The sequence below is a fragment of the Engystomops pustulosus genome, chromosome 2 (genome assembly GCF_040894005.1).
Source record: "Engystomops pustulosus chromosome 2, aEngPut4.maternal, whole genome shotgun sequence".
NCBI classification, from domain to species: domain Eukaryota; kingdom Metazoa; phylum Chordata; class Amphibia; order Anura; family Leptodactylidae; genus Engystomops; species Engystomops pustulosus.
The window spans coordinates 229,920,120-229,940,158 of NC_092412.1; the positions used below are offsets into that span (position 1 = coordinate 229,920,120).

General features: G+C 38.5%; 1 protein-coding gene across 3 annotated transcripts in view; it reads right to left on the reverse strand.

Moving 5' to 3' along the window:
• Positions 1 to 20,039, reverse strand: part of GLRA2 (glycine receptor alpha 2) — a 118,831-nt gene that overhangs the window by 73,250 nt on the left and 25,542 nt on the right. For all 3 annotated transcript variants that reach the window (XM_072138469.1, XM_072138468.1, XM_072138470.1), the window contains exons 4-6: positions 17,326 to 17,549; positions 12,456 to 12,538; positions 4,902 to 5,039 (exon numbers count right to left, since the gene is read on the reverse strand). In XM_072138469.1, the coding sequence (XP_071994570.1) occupies positions 4,902 to 5,039; positions 12,456 to 12,538; positions 17,326 to 17,549 (445 nt within the window). The remainder of the gene's footprint in view (positions 1 to 4,901; positions 5,040 to 12,455; positions 12,539 to 17,325; positions 17,550 to 20,039) is intronic.

Sequence of the window (20,039 nt, forward strand, 5' to 3'; positions counted from 1 at the left end):
AGATCGGCTTCAGAGTAAGTAGGTTATTCTATAAAACAAAACAAAACAGGTATTGTAAATATTATGATTATAGGATATATTAATCAAAAGATACATCACTAAAAACCTATAGACCCGTGGAAGATAGAGAGAACCACCACAGACCAAAGAATCACTGAGACATGTCATATATTATGTAATTTAAAATCTACATTGAGACCATTAGGTCTAAGGGTGTTTAAGGTGTATATCCACCACAGTTCTCTTTTTTTGAGGAGACGCTCTCTGTCACCTCCTCTACGTAGTGGGGGCACATGGTCGATTAATTGGAACCTTAGGTCCCTCTCCTGATGACCGACGGTCATCAGGAGAGGGACCTAAGGTTCCAATTAATCGACCATGTGCCCCCACTACGTAGAGGAGGTGACAGAGAGCGTCTCCTCAAAAAAAGAGAACTGTGGTGGATATACACCTTAAACACCCTTAGACCTAATGGTCTCAATGTAGATTTTAAATTACATAATATATGACATGTCTCAGTGATTCTTTGGTCTGTGGTGGTTCTCTCTATCTTCCACGGGTCTATAGGTTTTTAGTGATGTATCTTTTGATTAATATATCCTATAATCATAATATTTACAATACCTGTTTTGTTTTGTTTTATAGAATAACCTACTTACTCTGAAGCCGATCTCGGACTGCTCTCACCATCCTGTCCATCCGTCTCGACCAGCAACGCTTCTTTTTGACCGAATCTTTTTTGCACATTTTTTTGAACGCTTCATTGCCACATTATTAATGTCCTTTTTAGGTTATGAGAGTTTATGTTTGATCACATCATGTGCCATGGGAGTTGGTATCATTGGTTGCATTAACCATTACTAAGGACCAGAGGTTACTCCTTGACAATCCTGCAGTGACCGTTTTCGGTCATAGGGATACAATTATCATTTTTCCCCTGACACTCAGGGGTTAATACTCATTTATCCTCTTAGATTTCCTTCTGATTCAAGTTTGCAAATGTTAACTTTTTTAGCTACTTACTTACCCTCCGCTGTGCCAGTGATCATTCATGCATAATTTAGCACCTCCTTCACGATCCTCTTAATGACGTCGCATTCTGAGTGTAATACACCGTGGATCCCGGTGACGCGCTCTGTTGCCGTTGTGACGTCAGTGTTACCATGGACACCTTACTCCTCCTTGTACATGCGTAGTAAGTGCTTACTCCGCTTGCGTTCCACATGCGGGTCATTCCCGCGATCGGTCAGCGTCTGCCGTCCACAAGTTTTTCTAGTGTATGACCGCTGGATTAGGTTGGTGAGAACACAGTCCTGCTGTTTTTAATTTATATATACTGGAATTTAGCACTTTATAACATTACAAGCACTCGTCACTTGTTGCCACTTGTTGCCATAATGTCTGCTACTTATATGCATCCTTATAATGTATTATAATGCACTAGCACTTTATTATATATGCACATATATGATGAAATCTCCACTATGTTTTACAATTTATTGTATATTCACGTTAGGATGAAATATGTTAATCTAAAGGGGTGGGATCATTTTTGATCATGTGATCACATTTGTTTGCTATATTAGATCGCTGTTCACCTATGTCACTAGGCTTGACAAAGACTCTGAGGAGTCGAAACGTTGCTTCTGTACATGTATTTGTACTTTTGATAACATGGAATAAACTCACCGTTTTTCAACGTGACCATCATTTTGGTGTGCTGCTTATCCTCTATTTTCTACTTACAAGACCTGGAGCCCGGTCTAATTGAGCGTTGCACCCATACCTCTTTGTTTTGCAAACAACGTGTGCTGCTTGAACTTTCTGCAAGTATATATATATATATATATATATATATATGTAAATATATATATGCTTAGTGCATCATATATAAATACATATATATGATGCACTGACCTTTTTCTGATGCAAATGGATGTACAGTGCTTGAAAAACTGATTGGTCTGTTTAATAAAATATGAGGATGCAATGTCATTAATTATAATTACTATATTATTAAAACTCCAGTGATATAATAAGAGTAATATAAATGAATCACACTATATATATATATAATATATATTATTAACACTCAGTTGCTGCTGGCTTTTTACATCAGGTTCTTCACTAATGGTAAAATACTTAATACAGCCTTCAGAAATAACACAGGTTTGTCTCTGGAGAATAACTTAAGGTTGACCTGAAGATGATTTAAGTCTTCCTCCATTCATAAAAGAAATAAACATTAGCTAGGACTTATACGGAGAAGGAAATTTTCAGCCTAGTCCATCAATGGTTTCTGCTGTGTCTCTACAAAAATTGCAGGTAGACTTCCCGGGGTCCAGCTGCTCAATCAATAGTCAATCCACCAGAACTGAATGCTGGAGCTTAGAAGACAAAGTGAACACTCTGTTCCAGATTCTTCTCTTGATTCTCAGCATTCATCACAGACCACAGGGGTCCGGCTGTAAATCTACGCTATTCACCAATACAGCAGACAGAAGATTCTACATTCCTTATACATTCTGCCCTACACTGTTATGGCAGATATTGGTGAAAGGCCTTGATTAATTTTTTTCTATAGTTTATTAAAAATGATTGCACTATAAAAGTAAAATGGAATAGATAAATGGAACTGATAAAAGTGAAAAATAAAAAAAAATGCAAACAAAATACAACAATATTTATATACAGTGGGAAAACAATTTAATGATAACGTTTTAATCAAATCAGATTAAGAGTACATTCACACAGCGGTATGCCCGCCGTGCGTGCATACCGCCGTGTGCTGGAGAGGAGGCGGCCCCTCCTCCCTCCATAGAGAATAGCGGCACACGGCGGCACACTGCGCCGCTATTGCCGTCTATGGGGGCAGACGGCCATGTGAATGCAGACGGCCATGTGAATGTGCCCTAAATTTAATTAAAGATAAAAAAAGCCGAGCTTCAGTTTCTGGGGTCTTTGGACCTGGAGTGACTGGTTAGTCCAGTGTCCTGTTTCGGACAACCACCACTATAGTAATCCATCTTGCGGACTGCTTCATTGAAATCAAATTAACCTTCCCTGTAAATCCCCATGTATATTGTTTGCATTTATCAGCAGTTCATGTTCTGTTTACATGGTTAGACATAACAGTTTAAGGAGTTTTAACAACTTTTTTGTTATCGCCTATCAACAGGATAGCAAATAACTGTCTGATCCGAAGGCATCTGACTGCTGGAACCACCATTGATCTCGAAAACAGGTGTCTCATTATCACTTTGATTGGGAGGCAAGTTGAGAATGCTTCCTGCCGCTGGATTCAATACTATAGGAGCGGGGGAAGGTGCCAAGCAATGACAGTGTGAGAGATAGCTGAGCGCTGTGCTCTGCAACATTCAGTGCTCCAATAGACAGTGACGGAGCAAAGGATGTATGCTCAACCTTCCACTCTATTCACTAGTAAGAAAGGGACCCCTATTCTTGTGATTGGTGGGAGTTGTATTTACTTGTATTTTTATCCTCTTTCCTGTGGATAAAACTAATAGTTTTATACAACAACTTTAACATAAAGGGAGTTTCCAGTATTAAAGGACATCTACCACCAAATTACAGGTGGTAGAGTGTCCTAATTAGGCTGCTTGTTCGGTCTAGGGGATGGAGGGATGGTTTTTGAAAAGTTTTCTGGACTCTTTAATAACAAAATATTAACTTTGAATAAAAGCCAGAGGCGCTCAGACTGATGGCGCCCGACTGCCTCTCGGCTTCCCCGGACATTAATTTATGCACACCCCCTGCTGCAAGCCTCCTCCTGCTCCCGGCTGGGGAATTAGAATCAGGTCGGTGATGTCAGAGCCGGGGCGTGGAGAGAGCGGGGCTGCGGTCTCTCTTAGTTCCCCAGCCGGCAGCAGGGGGAGGGGTGGGGGTTGCATAAATTAAAAGCCGGAGAAGGGCTTTTTCAGCCTGAACGCCTCTGGCTGTCTTTCAAAGTTAATATTTTGTTATTAAAGATGCCAAAAACTTGTAAAAAACAGTCACGAAACCCGGGCAGGTATAGCTCTATCTTTTGCGGTTTAGGCTGGCAGCTCATGCACAGAGCTATGGAATCTGCAGATTTGAGCCCTTAGAAGTGAATGAGGACATCTGATACAATCACTTTCATCTCCAGGAGGGCTTAGACGTAGGGAAGTGTCAGAACTCGGTGCAGGATGTTGCATCCCCTAAAAATTATTAATGTGCTATTCCAGTGTTAGCAAACCTTTTAGTGCCTAAACTATAACCAAAACTCACATATTTTTTGCAAAGTGCCAATGCAACAATTTAAGCAGCAACTTATTAAGGCACCTCAGGACACCAATACAGTAGAAAGAAGAAGAAGAAGTTTGGGAATATCATTTTAGCTTCCTTTCAGGGTCGTAGGCTGCATGGGACTGCAAAAGGCCATGAGTCCTGTCTGGCAACTCTGCTCGGGTGATGGCTGGGTGCCCATAGAGAGGACTTTGAGTGCCACCTCCAGCACCCGTGCCATAGGTTCGCCACCACTGTGCTATTCTATGGATAAGTCATTAGTAGGATAAATCTAGAAAACCCCTTAATCTGGGGACAATAATGTTACTAGTTTATGAGTTAGAATGATACCCCTGAAACTTGTCATCTTTTGATATATAAGTGCTGAAACAAGGCCCCAACGTCAGCTCAACCTTGGGGGTCTTGTTTTTTTAAGTTATTTATAGTTCCATTTATATGTAACATCCGAAACCCTTGTGCACGGTATGCTCTTCAGTATGAGCCATTGGCTACTCCCACATAGTAACTCTAGTATATGAAAATTGGCTCTATTTTTGGCTGCTATAAAAAAAACCTAAGAAGAGCCAACTGTATCAGGGTAAATATTGAAAAATAAAAGCAAACAAGCCAGTTACCTGTGTTATAGTGCTTCGTGCAGTATCCAAGTTCATTTTCCTCTTTCAGTATGAACTGCGGCAATGTTAAACCATCAGCAACTTGCACCGGGCTATTACTCAGCCACTCAAATATAAGGTCATTCATTGTGTATCCAACTAGGGTAAGCAAAGCACAGCTGATTAGATTGGAAATTGAAGGCACATCAATGTCTCACAGAAAAGAAAATCAGACATTTCAACCTCATTTGCAGCAGAGGAAGAGCTTCCGACATGCAAAACACAATTCTAATTATCCCACTTCATTTGGAAGAAAGTCAGAACATCTTCTATATAATGATGCTCATAAAATGCTGAGTATAAAAAAGACTAAATAAAAAACTCTTCATTATTTTCCTTTTGCCTTTTGTTTGAGTTACACATTCACCGCTGGATCCAAGGTCTATTACTAATGAGCCTCCTCGTTTGGCTCTAGCAGGATCATTTGTACATGACTTGCACACATTAGTGTTACCCGATTTGTGGACTGAACCAGTAATGAAGAGAATTTGGAATTTAATTTATTAAAATTGGTAGAGGGAGGTTTATGCCTTGTGCTTTTTTTGCCATACAGTTTAGTAATAAGCAGCCCTTTTAAAGGGGTTGTCCACTTTCAGCAAATATTTGATATTGTTTGTGTAATGAAAAGTTATACAATTTTCCAATATATTTTCTGTATCAATTTGTCACGGTTTCCTAGATCATTGCTTGTTGTCATTTTATAGAAAGCTTCTGTGTTTACTCCAGTGATTAGCAATATGTCCATAGTGATGTAATGGACATGCAGGTGCACAGGCCGTAAGTGTCACACAACTCCTGTTACTCTGTGTGATAATAATGGTTTGTGCATCTGCCTGTCCAACACATCACCATGGACAGATTTCTATTCACTAGTGTAAACATATAAGCTTTCTATAGTAGGACAGCAAGCAGAGATCTAGAAAACCGTGAGGAATTTAAATAGAAAGTATACTGGCAAATTGGATAACTTTATCTTAAACAAACAATATCAATTATTTGGTGAAAGTGGACAACCCCTTTAAGACTCACACTACAAGAAGAACTGGTCTCAAATCCTGTTGCACTGACAAAGTAAACTTTGGCGACCTGCTGTTCCTTCACTTGTGTAAATCATTGGATTCGCACTGCGCTCCTAAGAATAGTGTGACCATGACTTTCAGTCACACTAAATGAAGCACTTTCCGATATTTAGGGCCATCAGAAATTGTGGTTGTGCTGACATTGCAGAAATAGTCACAGAAATCTTTGATTTGACAAATTTGCTGTGTAGCACCAACCCAATCACCACATTATCTGTCCTGAAGCACAATTTTACAAAAATGACTGCAACGGAAAGCAATACTAATGTGGTATGTAAAAAAATACTATAAGTTCAAATACTAATGTGGTTTGGTTCCTACAGCTCGAAGAATTGATAGAAGGATTCCCACTGTTACATCAGTTGGGCACTGGCTTATGGTATTCAGCAATTTTCTGGTAAATTTCTTTAATTCTTTTTAAATGGTAAATTCTTTAAAGCAAACCTGTCACCAGGCAATTCTTGCTCCGGCGAGGTCAGCATCTGTCTGAATCTGTGGACGGAAATGCGCGGATTGATACGGAGACCAGGCGCCGGGCTCCACTTCATTTGCGCGTGTCCGGCGCAGATTCAGGCAGATGCTGCCTGATGCGGTCAGAGAGAAAAGGAGACAGCGAGCAACATTGTGGGGCACATTTACTAAGGGTCCCACAGCCGCATTTCCATCGGGTTTTGCAAATTTTTCTGTTTTGTGCTGAATCGCCCCGGGTTTGTGACGCATCGGCGCCAGCTTGCATGCAACACAAATCGGGGGGCCTGGCCCTCGGACAACCCGACTGATAGGGGAGACAAAAATAGGGCTGCTGGTGACAGGTTCCCTTTAAAAGTCCCCAAAAGGGGATACAATCATGGTAGCTAAAGGCACTAATGACTGTATTCTATATATTGGGACTTGCTTAATATATTAGTTGTTTACAGTGGACCTCGTAAATATAAAAATCACCTTTCCAGAAAGTAGATAAATCCTACAAAGCAATAGTCATACAGCACAATATATCATACTTGGAAAAACTGTATCTAATGCAGACAGGACTGGTCACATCTCCAGCATTCTGCCGTAGGAGACCAGGGGTCTAAAGACTGTGACCTACCTATGACGGGCATCACCAATGGGAAATTATTTTCCTCAAGCTTTCCGGCACAAACTTTAGCACCACTAAAGTTTCAGTTTAGTGATGGTAGATGTGTCCTAGTAAGAAACATAGAGTTATAAAAGTTATGCAAATTAGCCTGGGGCTCTCAGGCTACGTCTCACCCGAGCACCTAAGGGAGCCCAGTATTTTAATGTATGCACTCTCCCAGTAGCGCCAAAGACCCTGCCGGGTTCCGTCCCCCGAACGCATAGATAGGTGATCGTCAGTGCTAGGGGTAGTGCATACATTACAATAGAAGGCTCCCTGAGGCTCTCAGGTGACGTAGCCTAAATGCCCCAGGGTAATTAGCATTTACTTTTATAACTCTATATTTCTGCAATCCCAAGATATGCAGTTATAATAAAAGAAGTCCTCATCGTTCCTCAGGAACTTCTTACAAGGACACATCTACCATCACTAAACAGATGTTGGATGTCCTTTAACTGTATTTTTAGTGGAAGATCTAAACGATCTAGATGTTTCACAGGAATAATTTTTGGATGTATTCCATGAACACCTTATTTAGTTAAAGGGGTTTTTTTTCACAAATTTAATTAATATTTACAATTATCAATACCTGATCAACGTGTGACTGACACTTGGCCACTGCACCAGCCAGTAAAACACATTGCACCATAAGCTTGTACAAGTGATCCCAATAATTGCTAGGTGGTACGTTAATTGTGTCCCTGCCCCCCTCCAAGACACCATGGACAGATATTGATGACCTACCCAAAGGGTAGGTCATCAATATGGAAAACCCCCAGGGGGGCGGTGTTTGAGTTGATAAAAAAAATAACTGTGTACTTTTCCAGCTTTGGATCCAAGTTCCTTATTTGCTCTGGTACTCCCACTTTCGGGCCTGCATCCGAATGGAAGTTCCAGGGAGTCTCAGGACCGACTTTATCCAATGATTGTCCTCCTTGGACTAGTTGGCAAGAAGGGAAGAAAAATTCCCTGGAAAACGGTAGTGACGTTCTATGTCATTGGATAAAGCTGGCCCCATGAGCCCCAAAGCCTCCGGTTTGATACAGGCCCAAGGCCAGAAGTACCAAAGGGACATAGGGACTGGCACCTCCAAGTACTTTGCATTAAGCTGTACTACTCAAGCAAGTACTACTCAAAGTTGTCAACTATATATCACTATGTCCTTGTTCACACCATGTACAGCGTAGCCAATATTAGGTGCAGGGCTCTTCCATATAGTATTATAAAAGTTCTCCAAATGTTCAAAATTAGAGAACTTTCTGTAACTTTCACTATATTGCAGATGTTCCTTAAGATCAATTTAATCACTGCACAGCAAAGTGTTAAGCAATACAAACTGAGAGATAAAAATTCAATCTTTATAAATGTATTCATTAAAGGTGACATTTAGATTTCTGCCTGGGGTCATATAAGATATATATCATATAAGATGCTGTATACTATAGGCCATCTAGAAATGATTCAGTCACAGGATGCAGATTAGCTCTGGTACTTTGAAAATCCATAATTTGTTAATCACAGCATCTGCCTGGTCGTCATGGCAACAGTGATTATCTGAATGGATTCACATTCTCCTAAATACTTGCTCAACTGTAAAACTGCGAAATTTCATAAAATCTTCAACTTTAACCTAAAAACTAAGGTAGCAGCCATTACAGGTGCTATGGGGGGCAACTAGGGCAGTGACCATTCCATATAAAGTGCAGTTATGAGGGCAATGTGCCAGTGCTAGGAGACCATATGATCAAGGCTTTTTAGTGTAAAGTAATATCCCAGTGCTGTGACATCACTGTATGTATTATCTCTGTACTGTGACATCACTGTGTTTATTAAAGTGTACTGTGACATCACTGTGCATATTATCCCTGTACTGTGACATCACTGTGTGTATTATTCCTGTACTATGCCATCACTGTGTGTATTATCCCTGTACTGTGACATCACTGTATTATTCCTGTACTGTGACATCACAGTATGTATTATCCCTGTACTGTGAAATCACTGTGTGTATTATCCCTGTACTGTGACATCACCGTGTGTATTATCTCTGTACTGTGACATCACTGTGTGTATTATCCCTATACTGTGACATCACTGTGTGTATTATCCCAGTGCTGTGACATCACTGTATGTATTATCTCTGTACTGTGACATCACTGTGTTAATTAAAGTGTACTGTGACATCACTGTGTGTATTATCGCTGTAGTGTGACATCACTGTGTTATTATCCCTATACTGTGACATCACTGTGTGTATTATCTCTGTACTGTGACATCACTGTGTGTATTATCCTGTACTGTGACATCACTGTGTGTATTATCCCTGTACTGTGACATCACTGTGTGTATTATCCCTGTACTGTGACATCACTGTGTGTATTATCCCTGTACTGTGACATCACTGTGTGTATTATCCCTGTGCTGTGACATCACTGTGTGTATTATTCTTGTACTGTGACATCACCATGTATACTATCCCTATTCTATGACATCACTCTACATTATCCCTTTGCTGTAACATCACTGTGTATCGAATCTACGTGCTGTGACATCACTGTGTATCTAATCTACGTGCTGTGACATCACTGTGTATCTAATCTACGTGCTGTGACATCACTGTGTGCGTTATCCTTATACTGAAATGTCACATTGCATATTCCCCCTGCATTGCGGTGTATGGTAACCATGTACTGTGATATCACTTTGTGTATTATGCCTTTTTAGATGAATTATCCCTGTTCTGTGACATCATTGTGTGCATTCTCTCTTTTCTGTGACATCAGAGGCAGTAATGTGATATCACTGTGCATATTATCAATTTCCTATGCATTATTCCTTCTCTGTGACATCACTGTGTGCAATAACTTTTTGATGACTCTTTATTGAGTACATGATCTCCCTACTTTGACATGATGTCAGTTATTGCGTTATTACGCATCATTATGTCATTTGACGGGTTTTCATGTTATAACCCATCTCCTGTGGCCAATCCAAGCTTTGCTTTGCAGCCTATATTAACTTAACCCATCTTTTTATCAATGTAACTATTAAAAGTGAATCTATTAGAAGCTTCTACCACACTAGGTAATAACCATGGAGAGCGGTTTATCATATGTTCCAGGATGAACAAACATCTTGTTCTTTATCCATAATGAGACCTCTGAGTCACATCTTATTACATATATTACATATTATAAAGCAACATTGGTGCAAGAGACACAGGCAATAAATATACATCTAAATATACATCTAAATATACATCTAAAACCTTAGGCCATACCCCAGTCTTTTCTGATAAGCCACACACTATTTCTATACTTAGTCTTAACATCCTCTAGATATTGTCTAAAACATTTAGAACATGTTGTCCAGAGCATTTGAGATTTCTTTTGTGGAAATTTTACCAAAATTGTGGTGCATTTATTGTCCCTATTGTTTTACACAAAATGAGCCAAAATTTACATTTTTGTTCTTAAACTAATCCATCTAATAGAAGGTGTACAGTTAGACCAGACCCTCCAGACTACCATCCAGTATTAGACTCTTTGATGACTTGGTCATATGGTATAAGACTAATCTAACTTTTCAACAATTTTATGTATTAATATAGACCAATATTTTTTAAGAATCCCTTCTGGCATTATCTCAACATCTATTATAATGATATGCAGTGCAATATACATGCTGTTTATTAAAGGGAACCTACCACCACAAATCTACCTATAAAGGTAGATTGGGTGGTAGGTGGATCAATGGGACGTGAGGATAGCCCCAGTAGCCGCATAAGTAAATTTGAATATATGTCTAATAAAAGTTAACAAAAAAGTGTGGGGACGTGAGGATTAGCCCTTAAAAGGGCTATCCTCACGTCCCATTGATCCACCTACCACCCAATCTACCTTTATAGGTAGATTTGTGGTGGTAGGATCCCTTTAATGCTGTTTCTGCATAGAGCTGTAGAAAGGGATAATGAACATTGAAGACATTTCTGACTACAAATTCCTAACTAAGGAGAAACTAGTAATTTTCCAAAGTTGTAGTAAAAATAGTTTGGAAGTAGAAAAACAGACTTGTGTACCACAAAACCAGACAGCCTGACAGATGCTGTCTGGAAACTTGTTTACCACTTTAGAAACTTGCTGCCATAGGATGTTATGGGAACTCAATGTATGTCTATGGGAGAATACTTTGTCATTGTTTGTGCTTAAATGTATCCACTCCTCCCCCCATTAGAAGGTATTTAAAAAGAACATTCCCAGTCCATAGGATCCTGTAGTTAGGGAACAGAGCTTGTAGGAGAAGTCTCTACCAAGCTGAGATGGGGATACTTTGCCATAGACCTTGCCATAGCTCCAGGCTTTGACCAGGGCACCGGGCTGAGAAAGAGAGGGGCAGCTAGCTAAGGGTTTTCATCTCTTTAAAAACCTTTCTCCTGCCAGGGAGAAAAAAGGAGAAGTCCGCCCTTTGATTTGCTTATATTTTGCCCCTGAATTTCTTCAATAAAGAAGGAAACTGTTCACTGCAAACCCTGACTCCCTGGACTTATTTCGAATTGGTGTGCACCTCGCCTTACCATCTCTTCCAGAGAGCAGCCACATGTAGTAACACCTCAACGGTGCCTGGCGGACCCAGCATGGTGTTGGGGTCACTGCAGGGGCATTAGTACAGCGGTAGCAGTCATAGCAGCTGCTATGGGGCCCGCAGTGTCAGGGTGCCCTTACACCCAGAGTATTGGGTTTGTAAATGCTGTATGTGCGTGTGTGGTACGTATATACTGGTTGTTTGTGTACAGGCTGCATGTCTGTATATGGCACTGTATGTATATGTGTTTATGAGTATACAAATATCTACATTTACATATTCAATGACTCAATGGGGGTCATTTAGCTTATCTCTGTTTGTTTTGGCTAGTTTTTTGGCTTAGTCTGCTTCTTTGGTAATTTATCAGTCTCACTTTTTTTCTGGGGGACATTTTTCATATCTCTCTTTGAGACATTTGTTACAAATGTCCCAAAAATGTCACACAAATGTCTCGAGTCACTTTTTCAAAGTTTTCCTTAAGTATGGTTTCATCTGGAGTTTTTTGAGCCAAAAAGTGTTGCAAATTTGAGACAATTTGAAATGATAAATGTAATTTGCCACAACAAGTACATCTGGAATAAAAAACAAATGTTTCCAAAAAGCGGAAAAATTGCGGAAAAATCTCTCAAGAAAGACAGAAAAAATAGGAAGAAAAATACAGATCCATTGACTTTTTATTGCAAATCATCATCAGCAGGTTTAATAACAATCTTATATATCCCATGCAATACTTACAGCTTTCTAACTGCATTGCACATGTCTGTACATCCATGGGGAAATTCTTCAGATCCATTGGACAAGACAGTGTTAATGTTAATCTGAAAAAATATAAATAAATATATTAGACCTTTGATTTATTAGTATTACATACAAAATCAATGTGCAGTTTGGTACTCGGAAAATGAAATGACTGCACAATCTTCTAAATGATCTCAGGATTTGCTGATTAATGTAAATTTGCCAACGTGTTTTTGAGTTTATGCTACATAGTATACATAATTTATGGGCTTTTACATTTAAGTGATGCACGCTCATACGCCCCCCTATTAAGAGAACAGCTGTGTGAGATGATACGGGACACATGTACCGCAGACATGCTCTTCTACAAGATTAGCTAATGAATCAGTAAATTGATATCACAACATCACTGGTACTGAGATACCAACATTCCCAACTGCAATTAGTTCCTTCTTTCGCTACAAATAAACATGAATTTGGTGACTTTAGAGATTTATAAGCCAAATCTGCTTCTAGTGGGACCATTTCCAAATTCTGGGACATTAATGAACTTCTCTTCATCAGGAGTGACTACAGGCAGTCCCCTACTAAAGAACACCTGACTTACAGACCACCCTTAGTTACAAACGGACCTCTGGATGTTGGTAATTTACTGTACTTAAGTCCCAAGCTACAATGATCAGCTATAACAGTTATCAAAGGGGTCTGCAATTAAAATTTATTGTTAATCCCGGTTCTTATGACAACCCAAAAATTTTTAAATCCAATTGTCACAGAGACCAAAAATTTTTTGCCTGGGGTTACAATTATAAAATATACAGTTCGACTTACATAAGAATTTAACTTAAGAATAAACCTACAGAACCTATCCTGTACGTAACCCGGGGACTGCCTGTATTCAGTTTGGTGCTGCCCCCCTATATCCAAACACACTACATCCACAAAAGCATTGGACCAACTTCTTACTCATTGCACTTTTTAAAAATTCCCATTGCTACAGGGGCATAAAATGTATCCAGCACATAATATCTATCTTTACCAACATTCATGAAAAAATGGTTGGTTCTAAGGATCTCACTGAACACCAACATGGTACTATAATGGGATACCAGCACTGAAACAAGTTAGTTCCATACTATCTATGGTATTATTGAAATAAAAATCTAGGAACCAGAGACATTCAGCCAAAAAGTGGCAGACTATAGAAGTTAAAAGGGTATTGCCATGAAGGCAAAATTATTAAATATGCTCAGGATAACAAAGTAATACATTCTCTAATTCAATGTTATTAACAAAAATACAGCATTTCACTAATATAATTCCAACCTGTGCCTATCAGTCCTGGTGTTTACATTTTGGTTGCCCCTGGATATGACCCTAAACTCATGACTATGGTCAGGCAGATTTTGATCTGTCTCATCTGTCTTTTTCTGTGTGTCAGATACTAGTAGAACGTTCAAAAGCTAAATTAAAGTGTATATAAACCTGTACCCTGATAATCTAAGCACATTGTCAGCTCACAGCATCTTATAGCACAGAGGAATCATGAAGTGTCTGCTTAGAGAGTTCCACCTACACTCTGGAATATTATACTGACCATCACTGAGTGATAGGAGCTAAAACATCAATAAAACTGAGTGAAATTGTAAAGCAAGGGGTTAAAAATTATCTCTATTGTGTAAACATCATTAGGGGATTAAAATTTTAGAACTTTCTTTCATGGGCAAACACCTTTAAAAAGTAGAGTAGCCAAGTACTGAGGTGCATAGTGCATATAAAAATCACCAAAATTGTGCATACTCATACTGGAGCCTGATGTATTCTCAATGCAGCAGAGGAGGGGCGAAGGACTCCTGCGCACTCTAACAGGCTGTGAATCTTAGGCCCTCAGTAGCATAACTTTAAAAGTTGATTTTTGAAAGAAAGAGGCCATGGATAACAAATATAAGAAGATTACTACAGTCACAGTGCCTGGATCTATGAGTAAGTGTCCCTGGTTTATCATGCTGGATTTTGTTAGTAGATTTTCTTAAAGTTGAATGTGTATGTAAGTCAGAACAGGTATATTTTGTAATTCTAATTCCGGACACAATTTTTTTTTAGTCCATTTGACAATTGGAATTGGAACATTTTGGGCTCTCAAGGAAACAAGGATTAACAATAAAGATCCATTATAGACACCTTACAACTTATCATTGAAGCCAGAGGTCACAGTGAACAGAGAATGTAAAATTATATATATGAGCCTGGGGGGCTCCAGGCTCATTAGGAAGCCTGGAGCCCCTCAGGCTCATTTGCATCATTTTTAAAACCTTTTTGCCATAAAAAGAAGAGTATAAGAAACTAAAATGCAGATCCCTTCAGAGGGGGCACACACCAGTATGTCAGTGTGCTTGGTTCCCAATCCTTCAACCTGGTGGTAGATTTCCTTTAAGTCCTGATGCTACTTACTACACACACAAAGGTAGATACAAAGCTCCCCAGGGTCTATACCTATGTCTGCAGATTATTATAGTCCAAACTGATTATGGATTCCCTTTAAAGGGGTTGCTTCAATTTTAGTAATCCACCTAAGTCTTTTGTGAGACACCATATTAAAAGATAACCTGTCACCTCTTTACATCTGGTTTAGTAAATACTTCTGATGTTTATGAAATCATAATTCTAGAGGACATAATTCTGCATTGAACGATCCCCCTATTGTTCCTTTAAGGATTTTATGATTATCATCCTGTTGTGTCTATTCATTTAATACCGCCAACACTTATTGCCCAATGTCCCATCTCAAACTGGTAACACCCATATGTCAAATTATGCAAAAACAGACATAAGGGAACAACAGATGGAGAATCTGATTAGTTATATTATAGAAATTGCAAGTATTTACTAAAACAGAGACGTCAGGAGAAGTGACAGGTCCCTATAAGCTTTATCATGGACTCATTAGCTCATTCCCGCAGTTATTTTGGTATAATTATAGACTTAATATCAGACAATTATCCGTTCCATACAAGCTTATAGAACACGTACGGTAATACTGGCTTTCATTACATGTACATTTATGACATATCTCTTAGCGACAAAATAAAACTGTATCTTCCACAGTAGGTGACAGCTCTGTATGAATATGAGAAACAATTAAGAATTCCTCTATAACTAAAAATAAGATCCAAATCAGAATATATTTTCTTCCACTGTTCAATCACTCATCAACCAGAGCACATTCCCTTACAAAGAGAGAACTAGCGTGCAGCTTGTCAAACCATTACATAGGATAGAATGGCATCTCTTCCTTAAGTGACACCAAATGCCATCTCACCGAGAAATACAAGGCACTTGGTGCCATTGTGAAGTGAACTGGGGGATAATGTGCTTGACATTTTCCCAAGTTAGAAATTTTGAAAACTTATGCAAAATGCTTTTCAGGGTTGTATTTGGGAGTGCGGCTACGAGCTGTCAAGCATTAGATATGGAACGGAGGATTAAATGTTCAGTTACTTAGAAAGGAAAATGCATGTGGGAAAGTCTTCAAGAACAATCACTGTGTATGAGCAAAGGAGAAAATGAAGATCTATTGGGGGGGGGGAGGGGGGCATTTATCAATTTGGGCGCAGGAAGGCGCTAGAAACGTGCTATATCTTTCCGTGGGATGTAAGTTTGCGGCGCAAGGGATTAATGATTTGGCGCATGAACAAAAAGGTTAAGAACTGTCTTCACATTCATGACATAAAAGGTGACATAAAACTCCATAGACCAGCTTTTAGCTGCTGTGATTGTGCGCCAAAAACTGGGCCCCAAAGGAGTCAGAAAAAAAGAAGTGGCAGAAAAGTGTCGGATTCACAAGTGGCGCCACAATTTTGCGCCCCAAAACAGAACAAGTCGAGAGTGACGGAAAATCACCAAAATTGTGGCACGGACACATAAATAAGGCACAAGCAAAGGGAGGAAAAAAATTTGAAAGCTGATAATAATTGCCCCAATAATCTCCACAAATAGATAGATCAAAACGTAATACATAAGAAAAAGTAGAAAGGAATGAAGGAATGGCATAAATTCAAAAATATTTGGAATAAAGTCAAAAATATAATACCAGCATCTTAGGCAATTAATGGAATGAATCAGTAGAAATAACGTGAAAGAAAGAATTAAAGTATGAAGAAAGAAAAGTAGAAAGAAAGGAAGAAAAAATTAATGAATGAATGAATGAATTAAAGAAATAAACAAAGAAAAAAGTATGAAGAAAGAAAAGTAGAAAGAAAGAAAGAAAGAAAGAAAAAAAAGGAAAGGTAAAAAATACATGAACAAAGAAAGGAAGAAAAGAGACAAAAAGAATGAAAAAAGTAAAGTTAAAAGAAAGAAAAAAATATTAAGAAAGACATAAAAGTAGGAAATGGAGAAGGAAGAGAAAGAGAAAAGCAAAAATAAGAAAAAATATATTATAAAGACATTAAGAAAACAAAGGGAAGTAGAGGCAAGGAAAGAAAGAAAGGTAGGTGTAAAGAAAGAATAAAAGAAAAAAGATAAGTATAAAGAATAAGAACAAAAGAATAAAAGAAAGAAAAAATTATGAAGAAATAAAAGAAAAGGAAAGAGACAGCTAGAATGAAAGAAAGAAAAGTTAAAAGTAAGAAATATATATATGAAGAAAGACATTTAGAAAAAAGAAGAGAAAAAAAGTAGAGAGAAAGAAAAAAAGTTGAAATAAAAACAATGAAGTAAAGAAATTAGGAAAGAAAGAAAAGTAAAAATAAAAAGGATATAAAGAAAGACTTTGTAAAACTTTCAAACTTGCAGCAAATTATTATTTGGATTGTTGTAACCTATATGTGGATGACTGTTTCCCACACAGACGAGCTCGTTCTCTTACCTTATACTGTACAAAACATTTCCATTTTTAAAAATCCTCAGCAGCTTGTTGTCCGTCGTGACATCATGGAAGTTTGCCCCTTTTTCATTAGCAAAAAATAAATCAGGTTTCCAAATAGAATCCAACATGGAAGGATCCAAATCCAAGGAGTCATCGGGATATTCACTATAAGAGAGTCTTGGGTCGTTCCATTGCTGTCTCAAAAATATATTCACTCTGTAGTCCTATGAGAGTAGTGATTTAAGAGTAGATTTAATAATGTAGATCTTACCAGAGGGTCCTGCACTGAATGACAATCACTATGCAGACGCCTCTGTTAGTACAATACATACAAGTGAGGGTGCAAAATATCAGATACTCTTCCAGGAATACTTATTACATAATCTTATGGTCCACAAAACAAATTTTGATGATTTTTTATAGAGTTGTTTTTTATAGAAATATTTTCTGCACGCCCCAGCTTGTTTGTCTGGTCATCAGTATCAGATTGGTCGGGGTCTGACTTTCAGCAATACCTGCCATCAGAGTGGGGCTTGTACAAGTAATATGTGGTATCCATAGTGGTTATATTCCTTGGCCTTATGCCATACACCCCTTGGAGCAGTTCCATAGTGACTCTATTTAATTTAGAATATTTGGTCCCAATTTCTCATGTCTTGAAATGACACTTTCATTATAGGAGCTTCTCTTGTCCATGTAGGGTATTAAATTTGTCAGCTCCCACTTCCCAGCAGATCCCGCCACCTCCTTTTTGTCCATTTTCTTGTACATTCTAAACAGATCTATCTATATTGTGACACCTTGAAACAGTCCTGTTGTCATATTAAAGAGGATAATCTCCCCTTTAATGTCACACAAAGATTGTGTTTCTAGGTGCTACAGACACAGAGGAGGGCATTTATTATTGACTTTCAATCAGAAAAATGTTGGAATTCCCGCCCCCCTTACTGCGCCTCTTACGCCTTATTTATGAAGAGACGGCGCCAATCTTTGGCTTTCAGACAATCTTTTGTGGTTTTCAGACACTCACTACTTTTTTTGGACGTAAAATTGTAGCGCCGGTTGAAAATCCTACATTTTTGGTGCACAATTAGCGCAGCTAACAGCAAGTCTACAGAGCTCTATTTCGCCTTCATGAATGTGGAGACAATTCCTGTGCCACCCTGTTCCCAAATTAATCAATTCCAACCCCCAAAGATTTTCACAATTAAATTTGCAGTCAGTGGTTGGAGCGGTGTATGAAAATCACATTCTGACTGTAACTTTAACACTGAAGATATCTGGTTCTGTGGCGCCTAGAAACGCAATCCTTGTGTGATATTGAAGGGGAGATTCTCTTCTTTCAAACTGACTTTTTAGGTGTCAGTAAATGTGCTTAATTGGGGCTTATTTTTGGGGTAGGATTTATAGCTCAACCATACTCTGAAAAGACTGAGAAATCATGCAAGGGCTCTCAGGGTCGGTCTTATTTTGGAGGTAACAGAGGAATTCAGTTGTGTTCACTTGAATGGGGCAAAGCTGCAATGACTGTGATCCATCTTTGCTTAGCACTGTAAGCTAATTGGTGGAGTTGCCGGTTGTCGGTCTCCACTGATCTGATACATTTACACGTATATATAAAATTCCCCACTGATCTGATACATTTACACGTATATATAAAATTCCCCACTGATCTGATATATATACACGTATAGAGAAGATAGTCTGAGCATAAATATAGATACCGCTTAGAACATGACTTGTTGGAGATACTATGATTAAATATGGTTATGGTAGTATATGATTTAAAGGGATTGAAAAACTGCTGCTTTCTTTGAAACACAGCGCCACATCTAACTATGGTTTGTGCTGGTATTGCATCTCAGCTTTGTAGAAATCCGTGAAACTTGGGTGCAATACCACGCACTACCAACAATCAGAGGAGGAGCTGTTTTTGGAAGAAAGCATGTTTCTAAAGCTCCTGACAACCCCTTTAAGTACAGGGCCATTAGATACTTGTCACATTTGTACATGGGCAGTCATCACCGTAAAGGTAATAATAATACTAACAATTATAAAGAGAAGAAGAATGAATATGAAGAGAAATAGTGTCAGAATTTAAAGGGGGATATGTCACATTTAGTTCCATAACTCTCCTTTATTCACACTATTAATCTGCATATTCATGTGATAATTACAGATATAGAACCCGTCTTACGACGGAGCTTTGTGAACGGTATAATTTGTGAAGTGGACCATAACACCGAGCATCATACATAATAAATAATTATTACGTTACAGCTGCAGATGACAATACACAGAAATGTGCAAATTGACTTTCAGAAAATCAAAACAATTATTTTGGTTAAAATTGTAAAAAAAAAAAAAAAATAATATCCTGAAGAGTATCGCAGTGTTTTCATAGTGCACATAAATCCTGGTTACAGCGTAACAGCTTTTTGCGAATCCCACAACACAACAGACTGTATTAGCCTCCACTCCAGCAATGCACAACAAATAACCATAATTAATCTGATATGAACAAATTATGCATTGCAGTTTTGGGACACAATGGTGTTGCAATGAGTTGATGGGTTTTTAAATGGCCTCCATATGCCATATGGTATGTAGATCAGTGAAAAATAGATGTTGTTATCCTAGTAATGCCAAAACAGTTCAATCAAATCACTGGATCCCTTTCCCATTCCTAAGCTTGGAAAGTGCAGGCTTCATTG